Source organism: Scyliorhinus canicula, chromosome 26 (genome assembly GCF_902713615.1).
Source record: "Scyliorhinus canicula chromosome 26, sScyCan1.1, whole genome shotgun sequence".
Classification (NCBI taxonomy): domain Eukaryota; kingdom Metazoa; phylum Chordata; class Chondrichthyes; order Carcharhiniformes; family Scyliorhinidae; genus Scyliorhinus; species Scyliorhinus canicula.
In genome coordinates, this window is record NC_052171.1 from 24,501,677 (window position 1) to 24,523,045 (window position 21,369).

General features: G+C 50.3%; 1 protein-coding gene across 2 annotated transcripts in view; it reads left to right on the forward strand.

Annotated features, from left to right (window-relative positions):
* Positions 1–3,857: 3,857 nt before the first annotated feature.
* The window catches only part of LOC119957309 (cell division cycle and apoptosis regulator protein 1-like), a 49,711-nt gene continuing 32,199 nt past the window's right edge, over positions 3,858–21,369 (forward strand). The window contains exons 1-6 of one of the 2 annotated variants that reach the window (XM_038785170.1): positions 3,858–3,941; positions 9,714–9,826; positions 10,651–10,718; positions 13,058–13,167; positions 13,541–13,655; positions 20,130–20,265. In XM_038785170.1, the coding sequence (XP_038641098.1) occupies positions 9,790–9,826; positions 10,651–10,718; positions 13,058–13,167; positions 13,541–13,655; positions 20,130–20,265 (466 nt within the window). In that variant the 5' untranslated portion in view covers positions 3,858–3,941; positions 9,714–9,789. The remainder of the gene's footprint in view (positions 3,942–9,713; positions 9,827–10,650; positions 10,719–13,057; positions 13,168–13,540; positions 13,656–20,129; positions 20,266–21,369) is intronic. The other variant, XM_038785171.1, reaches the window with a different exon arrangement.

Below are 21,369 nucleotides of genomic sequence, written 5' to 3' on the forward strand. Positions count from 1 at the left end.
CCAGCTAACGGCCGGAGAACTGGCCAAAGTCTCAAAGTTACAAATACCTAAAAAAAGAGTGTTTCGGGATGTCAAATTGTTGACATAGCTGCTCAAAGAATGACAAGGCAGTATTTCTGAACATGTCTCCTGTGACGATATGCATAAGGCAAGTTTGTACATAACGTTGTGCATGGCCATTGACCACGAGGTGGCATTGTAAACCACTCATGTGACCTTGTAGTCGAGGAGTTGGGAGTAGATCGTGCTGGAAGATAGACATAGAACATAGAACATTACAGCGCAGTACGGGCCCTTCAGCCCTCGATGTTGCGCCGACCTGTGAAACCATCTGAAGCCTATCTGACCTACACTATTCCATTTTCATCCATATGTCTATCCAGCGACCACTTAAATGCCCTTAAAGTTGGCGAGTCTACTACTGTTGCAGGCAGGGCGTTCCACGCCCCTACTACTCTCTGAGTAAAGAAACTGCCTCTGACATCTGTCCTATATCTACCACCCCTCAATTTAAAGCTATGTCCCCTCGTGTTGGTCATCACCATCCGAGGAAAGAGACTCTCACTGTCCACCCTATCTAACCCTCTGACTATCTTATATGTCTCTATTAAGTCACCTCTCAGCCTTCTCCTCTCTAACGAAAACAACCTCAAGTCCCTGAGCCTTTCCTCGTAAGACCTTCCCTCCATACCAGGCAATATCCTAGTAAATCTCCTCTGAACCCTTTCCAAAGCTTCCACATCCTTCCTGAAATGTGGTGACCAGAACTGCACGCAGTACTCCAGGAGCGGCCGCACCAGAGTTATGTACAGCTGCAGCATGACCTTGTGGCTCCGAAACTCAGTCCCCCTACTGTTAAAGGCTAGCACACCATATGCCTTCTTAACAGCCCTATTAACCTGGGTGGCAACTTTCAGGGATTTATGTACCTGGATGCCGAGATCTCTCTGTTCATCTACACTACCAAGAATCTTGCCATTAGCCCAGTACTCTGCATTCCTGTTACTCCTTCCAAAGTGAACCACCTCACACTTTTCCGCATTAAACTCCATCTGCCACCTCTCAGCCCAGCTCTGCAGCTTATCTATGTCCCTCTGTATCCTATAACATCCTTCAGCACTATCCACAACTCCACCGACCTTCGTGTCATCTGCAAATTTACTAACCCATCCTTCTACAACCCTCTTCCAGGTCATTTATAAAAATGACAAACAGCAGTGGCCCCAAAACAGATCCTTGCGGTACACCACTAGTAACTGAACTCCAGGATGAACATTTGCCATCAACCACCACCCTCTGTCTTCTTTCAGCTAGCCAATTACTGATCCAAACCGCTAAATGACCTTCAATCCCATACTTCTTTATTTTCTGCAATAGCCTACCGTGTGGAACCTTATCAAACGCCTTACTGAAATCCATATACACCACATCAACCGCTTTACCCTGATCCACCTGTTTGGTCACCTTCTCAAAAAACTCAATAAGGTTTGTGAGACATGACCTACCCTTCACAAAACCGTGTTGACTATCGCTAATCAACTTGTTCTTTTCAAGATGCTTATAAACCGTATCTCTTATAACTTTTTCCAACATTTTACCCACAACCGAAGTAAGGCTCACAGGTCTATAATTACCAGGTTGTCCTCTCTCTCTCCTTCTGAACAAGGGGACAACATTTGCTATCCTCCAGTCTTCCGGCACTATTCCTGTCGACAAAGACGACATAAAGATCAAGGACAAAGGCTCTGCAATCTCCTCCCTGGCTTCCCAGAGAATCCTAGGATAAATCCCATCTGGCCCAGGAGACTTATCTATTTTTACACTTTCCAAAATTGCTAACACCTCCTCCTTGTGAACCTCAATTCCATCTAGCCTGGTCGACTGAACCTGAGTATTCTCCTCGACAACATTGTCTTTCTCCAGTGTAAACACTGACGAAAATATCCATTTAACGCTTCCCCTATCTCCTCTGATTCCACACACAACTTTCCACTACTATCCTTGATTGGCCCTAATCTTACTCTAGTCATTCTTTTGTTCCTGATATACCTATAGAAAGCCTTAGGGTTTTCCTTGATCCTATCCGCCAACGACTTTTCGTGTCCTCTCCTTGCTCTTCTTAACTCTCCCTTTAGGTCCTTCCTGGCTAAATTGTAACTCTCAAGTGCCCTAACTGAGCTTTCATGTCTCACCCTAACATAAGCCTTCTTCTTCCTCTTGACAAGTGCTTCAATTTCCTTAGTAAGCCACGGTTCCCTTGCTCGACAACTTCCTCCCTGTCTGACAGGTACATACTTATCAAGGACACGCAGTAGCTGTTCCTTGAAAAAGCTCCACATTTCGATTGTACCCATCCCCTGCAGTTTCCTTCCCCATCCTATACATCCTAAATCTTGCTGAATAGCATCATAATTGCCTTTCCCCCAGCTATAATTCTTGCCTTGCGGTATATACCTATCCCTGCCCATTGCTAAAGTAAACATAACCGAATTGTGATCACTATCACCAAAGTGCTCACCTACATCTAAATCTAACACCTGGCCGGGTTCATTACCCGTACCAAATCCAATGTGGCCTCGCCCCTTGTTGGCCTGTCTACATACTGTGTCAGAAAACCCTCCTGCACACACTGCACAAAAACTGACCCATCTATAGTACTCGAACTATAGTATTTCCAGTCAATATTTGGAAAGTTAAAGTCCCCCATAACAACTACCCTGTTACTCTCGCTCCTGTCGAGAATCATCTTTGCAATCCTTTCCTCTACATCTCTGGAACTATTCGGAGGTCTATAGACAACTCCCAACAGGGTGACCTCTCCTCTCCTGTTCCTAACCTCGGCCCATACTACCTCAGTAGACGAGTCCTCAAACGTCCTTTCTACCGCCGTAATACTTTCCTTGATTAACAATGCCACACCCACCCTCCCCTCTTTTACCATCTTCTCTGTTCTTACAGAAACATCTAAATCCTGGAACCTGCAACAACCATTCCTTTTGCAGTAGTTGCACAATAATTAATTAGTGTTAGTTTATTTATCCCAGTTATCTCATTATGCAGTTCTAAATTATAGAATCTACAGTACAAAAGGAGGCCATTCGGCCCATCGAGTCTGCACCGGTTTTTGGAAAGAGAACCCTATCTTACGGTTAATTAGACCGGGTGGAAATTCTGGACTGGCCTGGATTGGAGAGGAGAAGTCAGTTTAGATCTCCTTTCTAGCGGATGGAACCACCTCCAGGCTCCAAGACTATCAATAATAATAGAATAGAACAGTACAGCACAGAACAGGCCCATCGGCCCTCGATGTTGTGCCAAGCAATGATCACCCTACTTAAACCCACGTAGCCCGTATACCCGTAACCCAACAATCCCCCCATTAACCTTACACTATGGGCAATTTAGCATGGCCAATCCACCTAACCCGCACATCTTTGGACTGTGGGAGGAAACCAGAGCACCCGGAGAAAACCCACACACACACAGGGAGGACGTGCAGACTCCACACAGACAGTGACCCAGCTGGGAATTGAACCTGGGACCCTGGAGCTGTGAAGCATTGATGCTAACCACCATGCTACCGTGAGGCCCCAAATAATAATAGGATTCTCAAACTACCTGAAAGTCACCAGAAAACAACACGAGCTGCGGAGGATAAACTGACTGGTCTGCTTCAATATCCTAACACAAACCTCCCCCCCTGTATGGCACTCTCATTATTACTTTGTGCTATTTATTTATAAATGCATCTCTTTTTGATCAATAATTTTCCAGCCTGCAGTACTTCCCGGTGCCGCCGGTGGGGCAGCGGGAGGTCCAGATGTAGCTGGTCCTCCGGCCAGTGCGCGGCGCTGCAGCCTCAGGTTCCGCTTGGCGCAGCGCGCACTCCTCGGTGTCGGCAGGCGGGAGCGGGCGGCCAGTGAGGCGGCGGATCGGCGACGGTAGGTGGCTCGGCCCGGGGCCCTCAGGCCAGGCGGAGGGGGAGCGAGGCCAAGGCGGCGGCGGCCTGGCCGGGGAGCGGCAAATCCAGCCCGGGGCCTGGGAGCACCAACACAAGCGGCCGCTCCCCGGAGCCGGCGGCCCCGCCTCACCGCCGCGCTGCTGCCGCGTGTCTTCCGGGCCGCTGGATCCGGCCTCCGGGACATCCTCCCGGCCTCCAGCAGCTTCTTTTGTCCCAGCAGCAGCCTCAGGCCCAGCGCGGCGCCACAACCCCCGGCCCCGATACACAGCCACCCCCCCCCCCCCCGATACACAGCCACCCCCCCCCCCCCGATACACAGCCCCCCCCCCGATACACAGCCCCCCCCCCGATACACAGCCCCCCCCCCCGGATACACAGCCCCCCCCCCCCCGGATACACAGCCCCCCCCCCCCCCCGGATACACAGCCCCCCCCCCCCCGGATACACAGCCCCCCCCCGATACACAGCCCCCCCCCCGATACACCCCCCCCCCCATACACAGCCCCCCCCCCGATACACAGCCCCCCCCCCCCCCGATACACAGCCCCCCCCCCCCGATACACAGCCCCCCCCCCCGGTACACAGCCCCCCCCCCGGTACACAGCCCCCCCCCCGATACACAGCCCCCCCCCCCGATACACAGCCCCCCCCCCCCGATACACAGCCCCCCCCCGATACACAGCCCCCCCCCCGATACACAGCCCCCCCCCCCGATACACAGCCCCCCCCCCCCCCGATACACAGCCCCCCCCCCCCCCCGGATACACAGCCCCCCCCCCCCCCGGATACACAGCCCCCCCCCGATACACAGCCCCCCCCCGATACACAGCCCCCCCCCCGATACACAGCCCCCCCCCCGATACACAGCCCCCCCCCCCCCCGATACACAGCCCCCCCCCCCGATACACAGCCCCCCCCCCCGGTACACAGCCCCCCCCCCGGTACACAGCCCCCCCCCCGATACACACCCCCCCCCCCGATACACAGCCCCCCCCCGATACACAGCCCCCCCCCCCGATACACATCCCCCCCCCCCCGATACACAGCCCCCCCCCGATACACAGCCCCCCCCCCGATACACAGCCCCCCCCCCCCGATACACAGCCCCCCTCCGATACACAGCCCCCCCCCCCCCGATACACAGCCCCCCCCCCCGATAAACAGCCCCCCCCGATACACAGCCCCCCCCCCCGGATACACAGCCCCCCCCCCGGATACATAGCCCCCCCCCCGGATACATAGCCCCCCCCCCATACATAGCCCCCCCCCCCCGGATACACAGCCCCCCCCCCCGATACACAGCCCCCCCCCATACACAGCCCCCCCCCGATACACAGCCCCCCCCCGATACACAGCCCCCCCACCCTATGCACAGCCCCCCCCCCCCCCCCTCCAGATACACAGCCCCCCTCCAGATACACAGCCCCCCCCCCCCCCCCCGATACACAGCCCCCCCCCCCCCCCCCGATACACAGCCCCCCCCCCCCCTGGATACACAGCCCCCCCCCCCCCCTGGTACACAGCCCCCCCCCCGATACACAGCCCCCACCCATACACAGCCCCCCATACACAATCCCCCCGATACACAGCCCCCCCCCCCCCCCCCCCCTGGATACACAGTCCCCCCCGGATACACAGCCGCACCCCCCCCCCCCCCCCCCCCCCCCCCCCCCGGATACACAGCCCCCCCCCCCCCGGATACACGCCCCCCCCCCCCCCCCCGATATACAGCCCCCCCCCCGATATACAGCCCACCCCCCCCCCCCCGATATACAAGGCCGGCCCCCCCCCCCGATACACAATCCCCCCGATACACAGTCCCCCCCCCCCCCCCCCCCCCCCGGACACACAGGTCCGCCCCCAGATACAGAGCCCCCCCTCCAACGGATACACAGCCCCGCCCCAACCGATACACGCCCCCCCCAACCGATATACAGCCCCCCCAACCGATACACAGCCCCCCCCCCACCGATACACAGCCCCCCCCCACCGATACACATGCACCCCCCCCAACCGATACACATCCCCCCCCCAACCGATACACATCCCCCCCCCAACCGTATACCAGCCGCCCCCAACCGATACACAGCACCCCCCCCCCCCCCCCCCCCCCCCCCGGATATACAGCCCACCCGAACACAGCCCCCCCCACCCCCTCGAGACAACAGCGCCCCCCTCCCAAACACAGCCCTCCCCCCAACCCCCCGAGACCACATCTGCCCCCCTCCCACACACTTAGCCTCCCAAGACACAGTCCCCCCCGATACAGAGTCTCCCCGATACACAGCCCCCTCCCGATACATAGCCCCCCTGACCTCACAGCCCCCACCTCACAACCCCCCCACACAGAAACCCTCCAAGACCCCCCTTTCCCCCATGACCCCCCTTCCCCCCATGACCCCCAAGACCCCCTTCCCCCCCCAAGACCCCCTTCCCCCAAGACCCCCCTCCCCCCCCCAAGACCCCCTTTCCCCCCCCCAAGACCCCCTTTCCCCCCCCAAGACCCCCCCTTCCCTCCCAAGACCCCCTTCCCCCCCAAGACCCCCTTCCCCCCCCCCCAAGACCCCCTTCCCCCCCCAAGACCCCCTTCCCCCCCAAGACCCCCCTTCCCCCCCAAGACCCCCCTCCCCCCCAAGACCCCCTCCCCCCCCCCCCCAAGACCCCCCTCCCCCCCAAGACCCCCTTCTTCCCCCCAAGACCCCCTTTCCCCCCAAAGACCCCCTTTCCTCCCAAGACACCCCGCCCACCCCACCCCGATACACAATTCTCCTCCCCCCCCCCCCCCCCCCCCGGATACACAGCCGTGCCCCTCCACTGATACACAGCTCCCCCCGACCTCACAGCCCCCCCCCCCCCCCCCCCCCACCTCACATGCCCCAACCCGACCTCCCCTCACAGAACCCCCAAGACCCCCTTCTCCTGCCCCCCCCCTCCAGATTCTCCCCCCCCCCTTCCCGGAACAACCCCTTTTTTCCTTCCCCCATCAGCCTCCCCTAGCCCCCACCTCCCTCTCACACCCCAGAGTCCGTCACCCACACAGACCACAGCCCCCCCCCCCCCTCCCCATGCAGAATGTATCCAAAAATCATGGGGGCTCAGCAGAAAGGTACTGCCACGTTCATGGGAGATTTGAATCTTCAAGTTGACTGGACCAATAAAACTGGGAGTCCGTTTTGTCAAATTATTCAGGGCAGTTTCTTGGAAACAATATGTTCCAGAGGCAACCGGGGAAAATCTATTTTATACCTGGCAATATGTCAATGAGGTGGGATGAAATATGACTTCAGTAAAGGGTTCTCTAGGTAAACGTGATCTGAACGTGATAGAATTTCACATTCAGTTTGAGATTGAGAAATGTGGGTTTGAAACTGAAGTCTTCATGTTAAAAGGAAAGGAAGGAAGTTGGCTAAAGTGGAATGGGCAAACGGTAAGATGATAGAGAAGCAGAGTCAGATATTTATGGGGATATTTATAACTGTCAACAAAAATGTATTCCAATAAGAAAGACACAATGATAAGGATGCACCAACTGTGGCTAACTAAGGAAGTTTAGGATAATATCAAATTGAAAGATAAGATGTACAATGCTAGAAAGATTAGGTGCCGCCGATAAGGTCACCACACAAGATGATGACGGGGTGATATATTAGCATGGATAGATGATTGGCCAACTAACATGAGGCAGTGTTGGGATGAATAGGTTATTTTCCGATTGTCAAACTAACTAGAATAGTGCAGCAGGGATTGGTGTTGGGGCCTCAACTAATTATGATCCATATTTCAGAGAATCGGGACAGTGCCGAAGGAGGCCATTTGGCCCATCGGATCTGCACCGACCCTCTCAGAGAACACCCTACCTCGGCCCACAAAGCAGCCTATCCTGTAACCCAAGAACCCCACCTAACCTGAATTTAGCATAGTCAATCCACCTAACCTGCACATCTTTGGACTGTGGGAGGAAACGAGCACCCGGAGGAAACCCACGCAGACACGGGGAGGAAGTGCAAACTCCACACATGATGTGGAGATGCCGGAGTTGGACTGGGGTGAGCACAGTAAGAAGTCTTACAACAACAGCTTAAAGTCCAACAGGTTTGTTTCAAACACAAGCTTTTGGAGCACTGCTCCTTCCTCGGGTGAATGACTGGGTGAATTCACCTGAGGAAGGAGCTGCGCTCCGAAAGCTCGTGCTTGAAACAAACCTGTTGGACTTTAACCTGGTGTTGTAAGACTTTTTACTGTGCAAACTCCACACAGTCACCCAAGGTTGGAATTGAACCTGGGTCCCTGGTGCTGCGGCAGCAGTGCTAACTCATTGCTATCTCAATGACTTATGGCATATTTTATGACTTGGCTGAGGGAACTGACGACATTGTAGCCACGTTTGATGCTATAAAGATAGGTGGAAAGCAGGAGGATGCAGAAGGATTTATTTGGCAGATGGAATTTAATGTGGGAAAACGTGAGATTACTTGCATTGGAAGTAGATCAGAGAAGGTTTGCTCAGCTGGTTCCTGGGATGCAGGTTGTCTTATGAGGAAAGGGCCTATCCTGACTGGGTTTCGAAGAATCCTTGAATGTGAAGTGTTCCATATGGCTGTTTATGCTTGGAACTCTCAAAACTTATTCAGCATACTTAGTGCATTTGCTAAACCTGTCTTTGTATTCCTGATTTTTCTCCATTTGTTGGTATCTAAAATGGAACTACTCCCTTCTCCAATACTGTTCAACACCCTGATTCTTTTATGCACCCTATTCCTGTTTTCCACCTTTATAAGCTGGTGCACACACTTCTGTGGATTGAAGTTGAAGCCTCCTCAGTCACGTTAATGAATTTCTACGCAAGAACATTGGTCCCAGTCCTGTTGAATCGGCCATGGAACTAGTTCCAATGCCCCAAGAATCTGAAGCTCTCCTTTGCACCATTCTTCAAGCCACACGTTGATCTTCACGGTCTCCCGATCTCTGCTGTCACTAGTGCGTGGCACTGGGGGTAATCCAGAGGTTGTGGTGTTTGAGGTCCTACTTTTTAAATTTCTCCCGATCTCCAGGGTGATTGACTCTTCAGAATCTAGTGCCCTTTGAAGTTGTCCTGCTGGAGGCCTCAAATGGGCTCTAAGCCTTCACTTTGGGTAAGGAAATGATTCTCCTGCAGATATCCTGACGTTCCATGTTGATCCATTATGAGGTGCTGATGGTGATGGGGTTCTCACTGCACCTCTCCTTAGATGCCTGAGCAGGATGGCTCGGATGGGCATATAGAGATACCAAGTGACCTCCTGGCTATACCTGTACCCTTTGCTTGACTCATGATGGCCTCTACCTTAGTCTGTGAGCAAACAGAATTATCTCCCCCAACAAAGAAGTTTCTGTTTGCTTCAGCACTACAGATTCTGCCCTGTCTCTCTGGCACTTGGATTATTGCCCTTGTGTCTCCGAGGGACACCATGTAGATGTGTTCAAGGTTGCAATTAGACACAGGTAATGTCCAGATGGCACACTGCCCGTGGCTATATTGTCACCAGTGTGGGTGATGGGGTATACCACTGGAATGTAGAGTTTAGGATACAGATGAGATGAGCACAGCTCTGTTTCTCTCCTTTCATCTTTACTGACAAGACTCACCAGTCATGAACTAAATGAATTGCGTTGCCCATTAGACTGGGGCCATGTTGGTAATTGTTGAAGAAACTGAGAGTGTGCGATCCAGATTCAACTGTGTGAACTGTCTGTATTTGCTTTCCTTTCTCAGGTGACTATCAGCTCAATCAGACACAAGCTTCCGAAGGCCAATATTGTGTTCTTAGTGAAGAGACCAGACAAGATCAATGTGGGGCAATCAGTTCCAGTCTGCCACCAAGGCAGGTACGTAGTCACTGAGTGAGTCTGATGTATGAACTGCGGTTAGCATCCTTAATTCATCCTATCAATACATTCCTCAGACTGCATCACCACCATTCTGACCTCTTGTTCCTCATTTCTCAAGCCTGAGCCTGCCCAGACCTTGTGTCCTCCGCCTGGCCCTCGGACCCTCCCTGCTCCCGCCTTGGGATTTTCCCTCCTGGCCTCGACACCTCTCATCCCCAGCCACTCCTCACTCCCCTCTCTGCCACTGTCCTCCCCATTGTGGCTGCTGGATCAGACCTGACTGCTTCCCCCTCTGCCATGGCCTGCAAGATTACCGGTCGCTTCTAATCTCTCAGTTCCTACTGTGTTGAGAATGCCATGATCTCTTTGGTAGACTGACTGCTCCTGTGTATGTCCACTATAGGTGTAAGACATGGAAACCAGATGTTGTACTTCCTGGGAGCCAATACAACAGTAGAAACGAGAGCCCGGCGTAGGCCATTCTGCACCTCGAGCCTGCTCTGCCAGTCACTACGATCTGATCTAATCTGACTATTGCCTTAATGCTACTTTGCTGCCTGCCACCATAACTCTGCCCGATTTGTGGATTCTCTCACACGGTGTGGACACTTGAGTGTTCAATAAAATCACAAACTATTTCACTGGATTCTTTATAGAGAAGCTCTTCAGTTGGTATTGTGTGGGCCAATTACTGAGTACAAAAATGATAGTTTCTGGCGAGAATGGACACTGAGGTGACGGTCCAGTACGTAACCCCGACCCAGAGTGTGTATAAACTTTACAGTTGTAAGTGAAATTAAGGCCTGTGTTTCTTCCTATAGGTGTTCATGGCCAGCAACAATCACTGCTGGGACCTGGACCTCCATCTCTACAACAGGCATTGCTACAGGTAATCACTGCACATGGAACACATTACTGTCACTCTGGGGGTGGGGAGTTCATGCAGTCACTCTGAGCTGGAGGGCAGTGTTGGGGAATCGAGTCACACTGGGGTGGAGGGCAGTGTTGGGGAATTGTCTATTTCTATCATTTTCTGAATTAATTTGTATTACTGCAAGCGGTTACATCAGAAAGCTGTCCATATTGCTGAGCCCTGCATTTAGAACATAGAACAGTACAGCACAGAACAGGCCCTTCAGCCCTCAATGTTGTGCCGAGCCATGATCACCCTACTCAAACCCACGTATCCACCCTATACCCGTAACCCAACAACCCCCCCCCTTAACCTTAATTTTATTAGGACACTACGGGCAATTTAGCATGGCCAATCCACCTAACCCGCACATCTTTGGACTGTTTTTGCCGAGTTTCCTGGTGTGTACTGGTGGGAGATTAAATATGGAGTGAAGGGGTCCCAGGATAGATACTTCCCACTTGAACCTCAAGCTGTCTTTCTATTTTCTCAGCTCTTTGTCTTTATTATGGTGTGAGATGCTGGTTTTGTGTTTTTTTTTTCCAATTAAGGGGCAATTTAACGTGGCCAATCCACCTCCCCTGCACATATTTGGGTTGTGGGGATGAGACCCATGCAGACACGGGAAGAATGTGCAAACACCACAAGGACAGTGAACCGGGGCCCGGGATCGAACCCGGGTCCTCGGTGACGTGAGGCAGCAGTGCTAACCACTAGGCCACTGTGTCGTCCCATACAGCTGATCTCTACATGTTCTCTTTCAAATCCTGATTTCCATTCCCTCTGTGTTTCTCACTTTGTCCCTTTGTCTTTGAGCTTGCCAGTTCCCTCACAGATGCTGACTAACCTATTGTTTCCTTGTCATAAGGATATAGGTCTTGTTATGTTCAGTGTGCCAGGAGCGACAGTCTCAATAAAGCTCTTGCTGGGGAGCAGAACTAAATTCAATCCTTGAAGTCAGACAACAATTCACTCAAAGCATTCAACTCTCAGATAATCTGCAAATGAATGATCGCTGCTTCAAAGGATGATAACTAGATAGAGTTTGATGTTTAAGCTGTGATTTCAACTCCATGTCCTCCTTGTCACAAAGATCACCTAATTTCATCGACTTGTGTTCCTGCCACATTGACCTCAGCTCATCTATTGAAATATTGATCCATTTCTTCGTTACGTCCAGGCCCAACTGTTGCAACATTTACCCAGATTTCCATCTTTCATCCTCTTATGATTTGCAGCTCATCCAAACCTATCTTGTCTGCATCCTAACTCCATTTTAAAATTTCTGATTCTTGTTCACGTCCCTCCCTCCTCTCTCTGGCCCCATTCAGCTCCTACAACCTTTCAAGGTTTCTGCGCTCCCTCACTTCTGGCATCTCTGTTTTGCCCATTCCCTTTCTCCCTCCGGGCAAAATGGCTTCAGCTATCTAGGCCAGATCCTCCCAACTTTCTACCTTTGAAGATGCTCCTCATTGCCACCCTCTTCTGTTTCAGCCTGTCTTGATATCAGCCACTTTCTGTTTGTTTGCAGCCCTGTCAAGCATCTTGGAGCATTTTTACTCTGTTGCAAGTTGTTGTGTTCAGAATTGCGCTGTTAAGTCTTTGAGACGTACTACAGAACTTCATAGCCAATGAATTGCTTCTTAATGCAGTCTCTGCTTTTACGGCATAGCAGATCCTTTGTGGACATAAAGATGCCGCAGCACACGATGAACTGAAATGGTTTATGGTCATCTTACTGAAAGAAGTAAATGTTGTTTAGGTCACGAGGAAGAACTCCTTTGCTGTTATTTGGCTGGTGCCGATGGATCCTTCCCTCCCACCTGAGAGCACAAATCGAGTCTGCGTTTAATGGAAGAACTAAACCACGTGTAGATCTTTACTTCATGTCCACTCTGCACCATGTTGAAATGTAGCCATTAAGTTGTGTATCATTGAGCCAGTCCTTAGCAGTTGTATGAAGAATTAACAGCTGAACCTCTCACGGCGTGTTCATGGATGTAAATGACCCGAGATGTTGTGCCCCAGATAAATTACAAACTTGGGAACTACGAAAGCAGGGGTGTCAGATTAGAGCGAGAGGTTACTCAGCGAGAATGTCTTTGCAGTTGAATATCTGGCTGACACTCGAACAGCAGGCCTCTGCTGGAGGGTGAATGTGGAATTGTGCCACAGAGTTCCGGAGAACGGGGTGGGGGAGTGGCTTCATGTTGACATAGAAAAGATTTTGTGATGGGCTTATCCCGTTATGGGGGTCTTGCTGGAGACTTGCTGTCCCTTATTACAATACTGACTGGTTCTGTTGCTATTGGCAGGGTCACGGGCAGGCTGGCCAATCGCAGAAGCAGCGTGTGTTCACAGGAGTAGTCACAAGTCTTCACGATTACTTTGGGTTCATTGATGAGGAAGTGTTGTTTCATCTGAAGTAAGTGATCCACGAACCTGTAGACCAGTGCTCTGAGAGAGGACTCCTCCGTTAATGATTGCTGCAGTCTGGCACTGAACCGTTCAGTTGCTCCAAGCTTGATGGGCAGTCTGTGCCACAGTTTGCCCCATGAGACTTGACTCCTGATGGCTGGAACGGGCTGTATACCGAGTTAACCTTGGCTGGTCATGCACACCATTATCAACTAGCTCAAATGAGGACTGCCCAGTTTGAAGTGCCAGAGGCCTGCATTCCCGGCAATCTGTGCCCCATTCCCACTTGGGAAAATCCCAACCATCAGCGTGTGCTGACAGTATTGAGCAGTTTAAGCAGCATGTGGAAGGGTTCTGATCTCTGTGTCTTTGTATTGCAGTGTGGTGAAGGGACGCATGCCCCAGGCTGGGGAGCGAGTGCTGGTGAAAGCTGTGTACAACCCCAGTCACTCAGTGAAGTGGAATGCACTGAAAGTCCAGGTGCAGCCAACACAGGTACAGGCATTAGTGTAGCAGTGAGGGAAGCACATGGATTAGTGAAGGGCAGGCGAGTATAGGGTGACAATGACTTTTCCTGGTTCAGTCTCCCCATGTGAGATAGGGTTTGTGACAGAGACTGCAGGCTGTGAAGCAGGATTTGGCATTGACGTTTCAAACAATCCCTCTCATATATAGCCTTTCTGAGCGCTCCTTTCCTGCTCTGAGCTCCCCTGCCCACTGTCTATAAGCCCCCCCCCTCCTTCAGCCTGTGAGCTCTCCTCTCCCCCCCCCCCACCCCACACACTGTCTGTGAGCTCTTCCCCCCCCCCCCCCCCCCCCCCCCCCCCCCCCCCACTGTCTGTGAGCTCTCCCCCCACTGTCTGAGCTCTTTGCATATTTGTTCCTCTACATCCTTCCCACGAGTGGATGAGCTGTGGACTACACCAAGCACCTTTTATATTCCTGAACTCCATCTTAATCAATTTTATCCTTTAATGTCCTCGACCCAATTGCAGTCTTTCACCCTGTCTCTCCAACCTGATACTGATAGTGAAGTCCAGGAGCTGCAGCTGACAACTGATTTAGCAATTCTCTGCCAGGTCTGGCTAGACTGCAAAGAGTGCTGTTGGATCCTGTCATGATTTGCTAAAACGGCTCGTTGTCATCTTGCAATGCACGGATAACCCAGCTCCCTTCCTCCACTGTGAACTGTTGTCCTAAACCCATCTCAGCTGACCCTTCCATCTCTCTCCAATACACAGTGCCAGGTGATCATGAATTTCTTGTCATTGAGATTGAGACCATCGACCAGTTGCTGTATTGCGTCCTTCCCTTCCATGATCCCACTGGACCAAGCACCCTTTAAATTTCCCCTCTTCCCTGAACTCGCATCTTTCTCAAATTTCTCTTCTGTGTCCCCTGGTGCCCTTTCTAAACTTATGTCGGGATGACGGACAAGATGCACTGCAAATTTCAGTAATTCTCCTTCGACAGTTCCTTCCAAACTAGCATCCTCTTCCACCTAGAAGGACAAGGGCAGAAGGCGACTGGGGACACCACCAACACCAAATCTCTCACTATCCTGGTTTGGAACAACTCCGTCCCTCTCCCCGGTAATTGTCAGAAGTCTGCTCACAACCTTGAGATTTGACCCTGATTTGTGCTTCCAAATACATTTGTGTCATCACTCAGACCACCTGTTTCAACCTCTGCCATGTCACCCAACCTTGTCCTTGTCTTCGCCCATCTGCTGCTGAAACCCTCAACCTTTCCAGTGCCTACCTGGCTGGTGTCTCACACTCGTCCCTCTGGAGTCCCCAATTGAAATTTCCCCCTTCCCACAAGTCCCCAATTGAAATGTCTCCACCATTGGTGGCCGTGTCTTCTGTTGGCCAGGCCTCAAGTTCTGGAATATTCTGCCCCCCTACCTCATCTCCTCCTTTCAAATATTCCGCACAATCCCACTCTTTGAACAAGTCCTTGTACCTCTTTACGTCACTCGGTTTTATACTTGGGTTTTATAATGCTCCTGAGCAACACATTTTGGATGTTTTATTGAATTGAAGATGTTTCTAAGTGGAAGTTGTTGATGGAGATTATGAATCTGGAACGTGTGTGTCCAGATATTTAAAATTGTGATATATGGGGTTGTGAGGGTGGGACTCCCCAGAATGGCCACTCAGCATGGTGGCACAGCGGTTAGCACTGCTGCCTCAGCGCCAGGGACTCTGGTTCAATTCCGACAGTGGGTGACTGCCTGTGTGGAGTTTACACTTTGCCCTGTGTCTGTGCTGGTTTCCTCCGGGTGCTCCGTTTTCGTCCCACAGCCCAAAGTGGATTGGCCATGCTAAATTGCTCCATAGTGTCCAAAAAAGATGTGCAGGGGCTATTGGGACAGGGAGGGTGGGTGGAGTGCTCTTTCCATAGCTTTTGATCATCTTCACCCTAAGTTCTATATCTAACTGCTTCTTGAAACCATACAATGTTTTGGACTCAACTATTTCCTGTGGTTACGAATTCCACAGGCCGACTACACTCTGGGTGAAGAAATTTCTCCTCCTCTGTCTTAAATGGTCTCCCCCGTATCCTCAGACTGAGTCCTGGTTCCGTACACCCTCACCATCAGGAACATCCTTTCTGCATCGACCCTGTCCAGTTAGACTTTTCCCCTTCATTCTTCTGAACTCCAGCGAATACAATCCTAACCGATTCAATCTCCTTGCACGTCAGTCCTGCCATCCCAAGAATCAGTCGAGTAAACCTTCGTGGCACTCCCTCTATAGCGAGAACATCCTTCCTCAGATAAGGAGGACAATTTAGGGCAGCACATCACAGTGGTTAGCACAGTTTCTTCACAGCTCCAGGGTCCCAGGTTCGATTCTCGGCTTGGGTCACTGTCTGTGTGGAGTCTGCACGTTCTCCCTATGGCTGCGTAGGTTTCCTCCCACAGGTCCAAAGATGTGCAGGTTAGGTCGATTGGCCACGATAAATTGCCCTTCGTGTCTAAAAACGTTGGGTGGGGTTACTGGGTTATGGGGATAGGTTGGTAGTGTGGGCTTATGTGGGGTGTTCTTTCAAAAGGGCCGCTGCAGACTTGATGGGCTGAATGGCCTGTGAAGATTCGGTTATCCCTGTGAAATCTCAAACATCTAATCATAGAATTTCTGCACTGTAAATTCTATAATCATACCCAGTCACGTCTATTTGCACGATTAGTTCGTCCACTTTATTGCGAATGCTCCTTGCGTTGAGGCACAAAGCCTTGAAGCTTGTCTTTTAATCATTACTAGTCCCACTCCCACCGTATTTCACTGGCCCTGTTTTAATCTTGACTCTTGGTTTATCTGCCTATCACTTTTCTTGTTCCCCTTTCTGTCTTTTGCCCAGCCCTTGATTCCTCCTCCTCAGTCTCCTTGCCTAGGTTTCCAGCCCCCACCCTCCCCAACCACTCTAGCAAATACTCTCCCAAGGACATCAGTCCTGGTCCTGCCTGGGTGTAACCTGTCCAGTTTGTACTGGTCCCACCTCCCCCAGAACCGGTCCCAATGCCCCAGGAATCTGAAACCCTCCCCCTCTCACCATCTCTTCAGCCACTGATTTATCCGATATATCCTGCTGTTTCTATTCTGACTAGCATGTGGCACTGGGAGTAATCCTGAGATCACTACCTTAGAGGTCCGACTTTTCAACTTTCTTCCTCACTCCCGAAATTCTGCTTTTAGGGCCTCGTCCCTTTTTTTTAACCTATGTTGTTGGTACCGATGTGTACCATGGCTTCTGGCTGTTCGCCCTCCCCCTGCAGAATAAGAACATAAGAACTAGGAGCAGGAGTAGGCCATCTGGCCCCTCGAGCCTGCTCCGCCATTCAATGAGATCATGGCTGATCTTTTGTGGACTCAGCTCCACTTTCCGGCCCGAACACCATAACCCTTAATCCCTTTTTTCTTCAAAAAACTATCTATCTTTACCTTAAAAACATGTAATGAAGAAGCCTCAACTGCTTCACTGGGCAAGGAATTCCATAGATTCACAACCCTTTGGGTGAAGAAGTTCCTCCTAAACTCAGTCCTAAATCTACTTCCCCTTATTTTGAGGCTATGTCCCCTAGTTCTGCTTTCACCCGCCAGTGGAAACAACCTGCCCGCATCTATCCTATCTATTCCCTTCATAATTTTATATGTTTCTATAAGATCCCCCCTCATCCTTCTAAATTCCAACGAGTACAGTCCCAGTCTACTCAACCTCTCCTCATAATCCAACCCCTTCAGCTCTGGGATTAACCTAGTGAATCTCCTCTGCACACCCTCCAGTGCCAGTACGTCCTTTCTCAAGTAAGGAGACCCAAACTGAACACAATACTCCACGTGTGGCCTCACTAACACCTTATAAAATTGCAACATAACCTCCCTAGTCTTAAACTCCATCCCTCTAGCAATGAAGGACAAAATTCCATTTGCCTTCTTAATCACCTGTTGCACCGGCAAACCAACCTTTTGTGACTCATGCACTAGCACACCCAAGTCTCTCTGCACAGCGGCATGCTTTAATATTTTATCGTTTAAATAATAATCCCGTTTGCTGTTATTCCTACCAAAATGGATAACCTCACATTTGTCAACATTATATTCCATCTGCCAGACCCTAGCCCATTCACTTAACCTATCCAAATCCCTCTGCAGACTTCCAGTATCCTCTGCACTTTTCGCTTTACCACTCATCTTAGTGTCATCTGCAAATTTGGACACATTGCCCTTGGTCCCCAACTCCAAATCATCTATGTAAATTGTGAACAATTGTGGGCCCAACACAGATCCCTGAGGGACACCACTAGCTACTGATTGCCAACCAGAGAAACACCCATTAATCCCACTCTTTGCTTTCTATTAATTAACCAATCCTCTATCCATGCTACTACTTTACTCTTAATGCCATGCATCTTTATCTTATGCAGCAACCTTTTGTGTGGCACCTTGTCAAAGGCTTTCTGGAAATCCAGATATACCACATCCATCGGCTCCCTGTTATCTACTGCACTGGTAATGTCCTCAAACAATTCCACTAAATTAGTTAGGCATGACCTGCCCTTTATGAACCCATGCTGCGTCTGCCCAATGGGACAATTTCTATCCAGATGCCTCACGTTTGCTAATTTCCAATCCACCGGGACCACCCCAGAGTCTAGTGAATTTCGGTAAATTATCACTAGTGCATCTGCAATTTCCCGAGCCATCTCCTTTAGCACTCTGGGATGCATTCCATCAGGGCCAGGAGACTTGTCTACCTTTAGCCCCATTAGCTTGCCCATCACTACCTCCTTAGTGATAACAATCCTCTCAAGGTCCTCACCTGTCATAGCCTCATTTCTATCAGTCGCTGGCATGTTATTTGTGTCTTCCACTGTGAAGACCGACCCAAAAAAACCTGTTCAGTTCCTCAGCCATTTCCTCATTTCCCATTATTAAAACTCCCTTCTCATCCTCTAAAGGACCAATATTTACCTTAGCCACTCTTTTTTGTTTTATATATTTGTAAAAACTTTTACTGTCTGTTTTTATATTCTGAGCAAGTTTACTCTCATACTCTAGCTTACTCTTCTTTATAGCTTTTTTAGTAGCTTTCTGTTGCCCCCTAAAGATTTCCCAGTCCTCTAATCTCCCAGCAATCTTTGCCACTTTATATGCTTTTTCCTTCAATTTGATACTCTCCCTTATTTCCTTAGATATCCACGGTCGATTTTCCCTCTTTCTATCGTCCTTCCTTTTTGCTGGTATAAACCTTTGCTGAGCACTGTGAAAAATCGCATGGAAGGTTCTCCACTGTTCCTCAACTGTTCCACCATAGAGTCTTAGCTCCCAGTCTACCTTAGCTAGTTCTTCTCGCATCCCCTTGAAATCTCCTTTGTTTAAACACAAAACACTAGTATTTAATTTTACTTTCTCACCCTCCATCTGTATTTTAAATTCCACCATATTGTGATCGCTCCTTCCGAGAGGATCCCTAACTATGAGATCATGAATCAATCCTGTCTCATTACACAGGACAAGATCTAGGACCGCTTGTTCTCGCTCTGAGACATCATTGATCCTAGCACCAGAGAGGCAATATACCATCCTGAAGTCTCCTTTGCGGCCACAGAAACGCCTGTCTATTCCCCTTACAATTGAATTCCCCATAACTATTGCATTCCACACTCTTTAGTCCTCCCCTCTGCAGCAGAACCGTCCGTGGTGCAATGAATTTGGCTGTTGCTGCTTTCCCCTAAGAGGTCATTCCCTTCAACAGCATCCAGAGCGGTGTTTGTTGTTGAGACATCACTGTAATGATGCAGGAGTCTCTGGAGTCCCCGGGACTGTACTCTTTCCCTCTTACTGGACCCCTCCTACAGCTGACTATTTTTGCCGCCCTCTTCACCTCAGTGGAGACTGTCTGACATGGGGATGGGGCTCTCAGGGCTGCTGTCCACACTTAAATTTATAACGGAACTGGAGTCTAGCGTGTGAAGGACTGTCACACGTAGCTTTCTGCATTATAAAGGTTGTAAACCTTGTGACCCTCTGCTCTACCATCACTACCTGAGTTAGCACTGCTGCCTCACAGCACCAGGGTCCCAGGTTCAATTCTGGCCTCGGGTGTCTATGCTGAGTCTGCACATTCTCCCTGTGTTTGCGTAGGTTTCCTCCGGGTGCTCTGGTTTCCTCCCACAATCCATAGATGTGCAGGTTAGGTGGGTTGGCCATGATAAATTGCCCCTTAGTGTCCAAAGGTTGGGTGGCGTTGGTGTTGTGGGATTTGGGTGAGTGAGGGGGCTTGAGTAGGGTGCTCTTTCCAAGGGCTGATGCGGGCTCAATGGGCCGAATGGTCTCCTTCTGCACTGTAGAAGATTAGAAGTTTGAGATTTCACAGGGATGACTGAACCTTCGCAGAGTGGGCATTGTATCAGGTGAAAGCCTTCCTTGTACTTACTACTTTTGTGATATTTATTTTTTGCAGAGTCCATCACACATGTTGTCTGGTCAGAAGCAAGGCATCCTTGGAGCAAAACCCCAGCCACAGCCCCTACTCCAAGCTCCACGCATTCCCTCCTTATTATCCTCACAGTCACTGCTTTCCCAGCTCCCCCACAAACGTAAGTATGAACAAGAATGCTCTGCTTTATCCACTGGAGTCAGGAAGCTACCAAAAAATATAACCTAGCCCTACGTATAGTAACAACATTCTTGGGTCTGTCAAGAGGCACGCTGATCCCAACGTGGAACCCCGATTCGTGGGGATGTACAATTTTGTTTTAGTGTGAGGAGATGAGTGAGAATAAACAATTCAATCGTCGTGTAACAATTATTAAAGATTATTTATTAAAGTGAAGGAAAGACAAATATACACAAACAGGACTACTCTACTCTCACACAATTAAAATGAATGATTTGCTAAACACTTAGCTTAGAGCCTCTGATTGCATCACCGTGAGACCCAAAAATGCCCCAGAAGGGTCTGCAATTTCTCCAGGGTAGGGGCCTTTATCGGCTGTTCGACCACTGTAGGCATCACTACCATCTGGGATCCTAGGATCATGGATATAATTCCCTAGAATTAATGGAATGCCTCCAATAGGCACGATTGCTGCCATGCCTACCACATTCCCCCGTCTTCAAGCTGCTCTATAAGCTTATTTTTACTCGAGCAAATTTTTTGCTTTTTCTGAGAATGCTGCTGATCACCGTTTCTTTTAATATCCCTCCTGGACAACAAATATCTTTATCCCACAACATTAGGGATCATCCCACCCTTGTATCTCGTATCATTTTAATATTTTTCCCCCTTTGATCCTGTCCATGTGGAAATATTTTACCCTGGCACCCATTTTGTAAACGCGCCTGCCACCTGCTGGTCATTCTGCATTAGTGTGTGTACAAGTCACACCTGCTTCTCCTGTACTCCAGTCCCTAATGTTGTATTTCCACTTTATAGATTTGTCACACCCTGTGCCTGACTGTTTAATCTCCGGCATAGTGATTCAGTGTATTCCAGTTTATCACAATGAGAACATCTGACCATTTTCTATCTCTCACCCTTTCGACAGGCTGTGTTGTATTCTGAGATAAAATCTTGGAGTTTCCGACCACTCCTCCTCTGGCTGACCTGTCCCCTCTTTCCTATTTCCAATTTCTCTGATTTAAAATTGGGTCCAAAGAAAGGCTTTGTGCCATGAAACCAGCTCATCGTTATCCAGAAG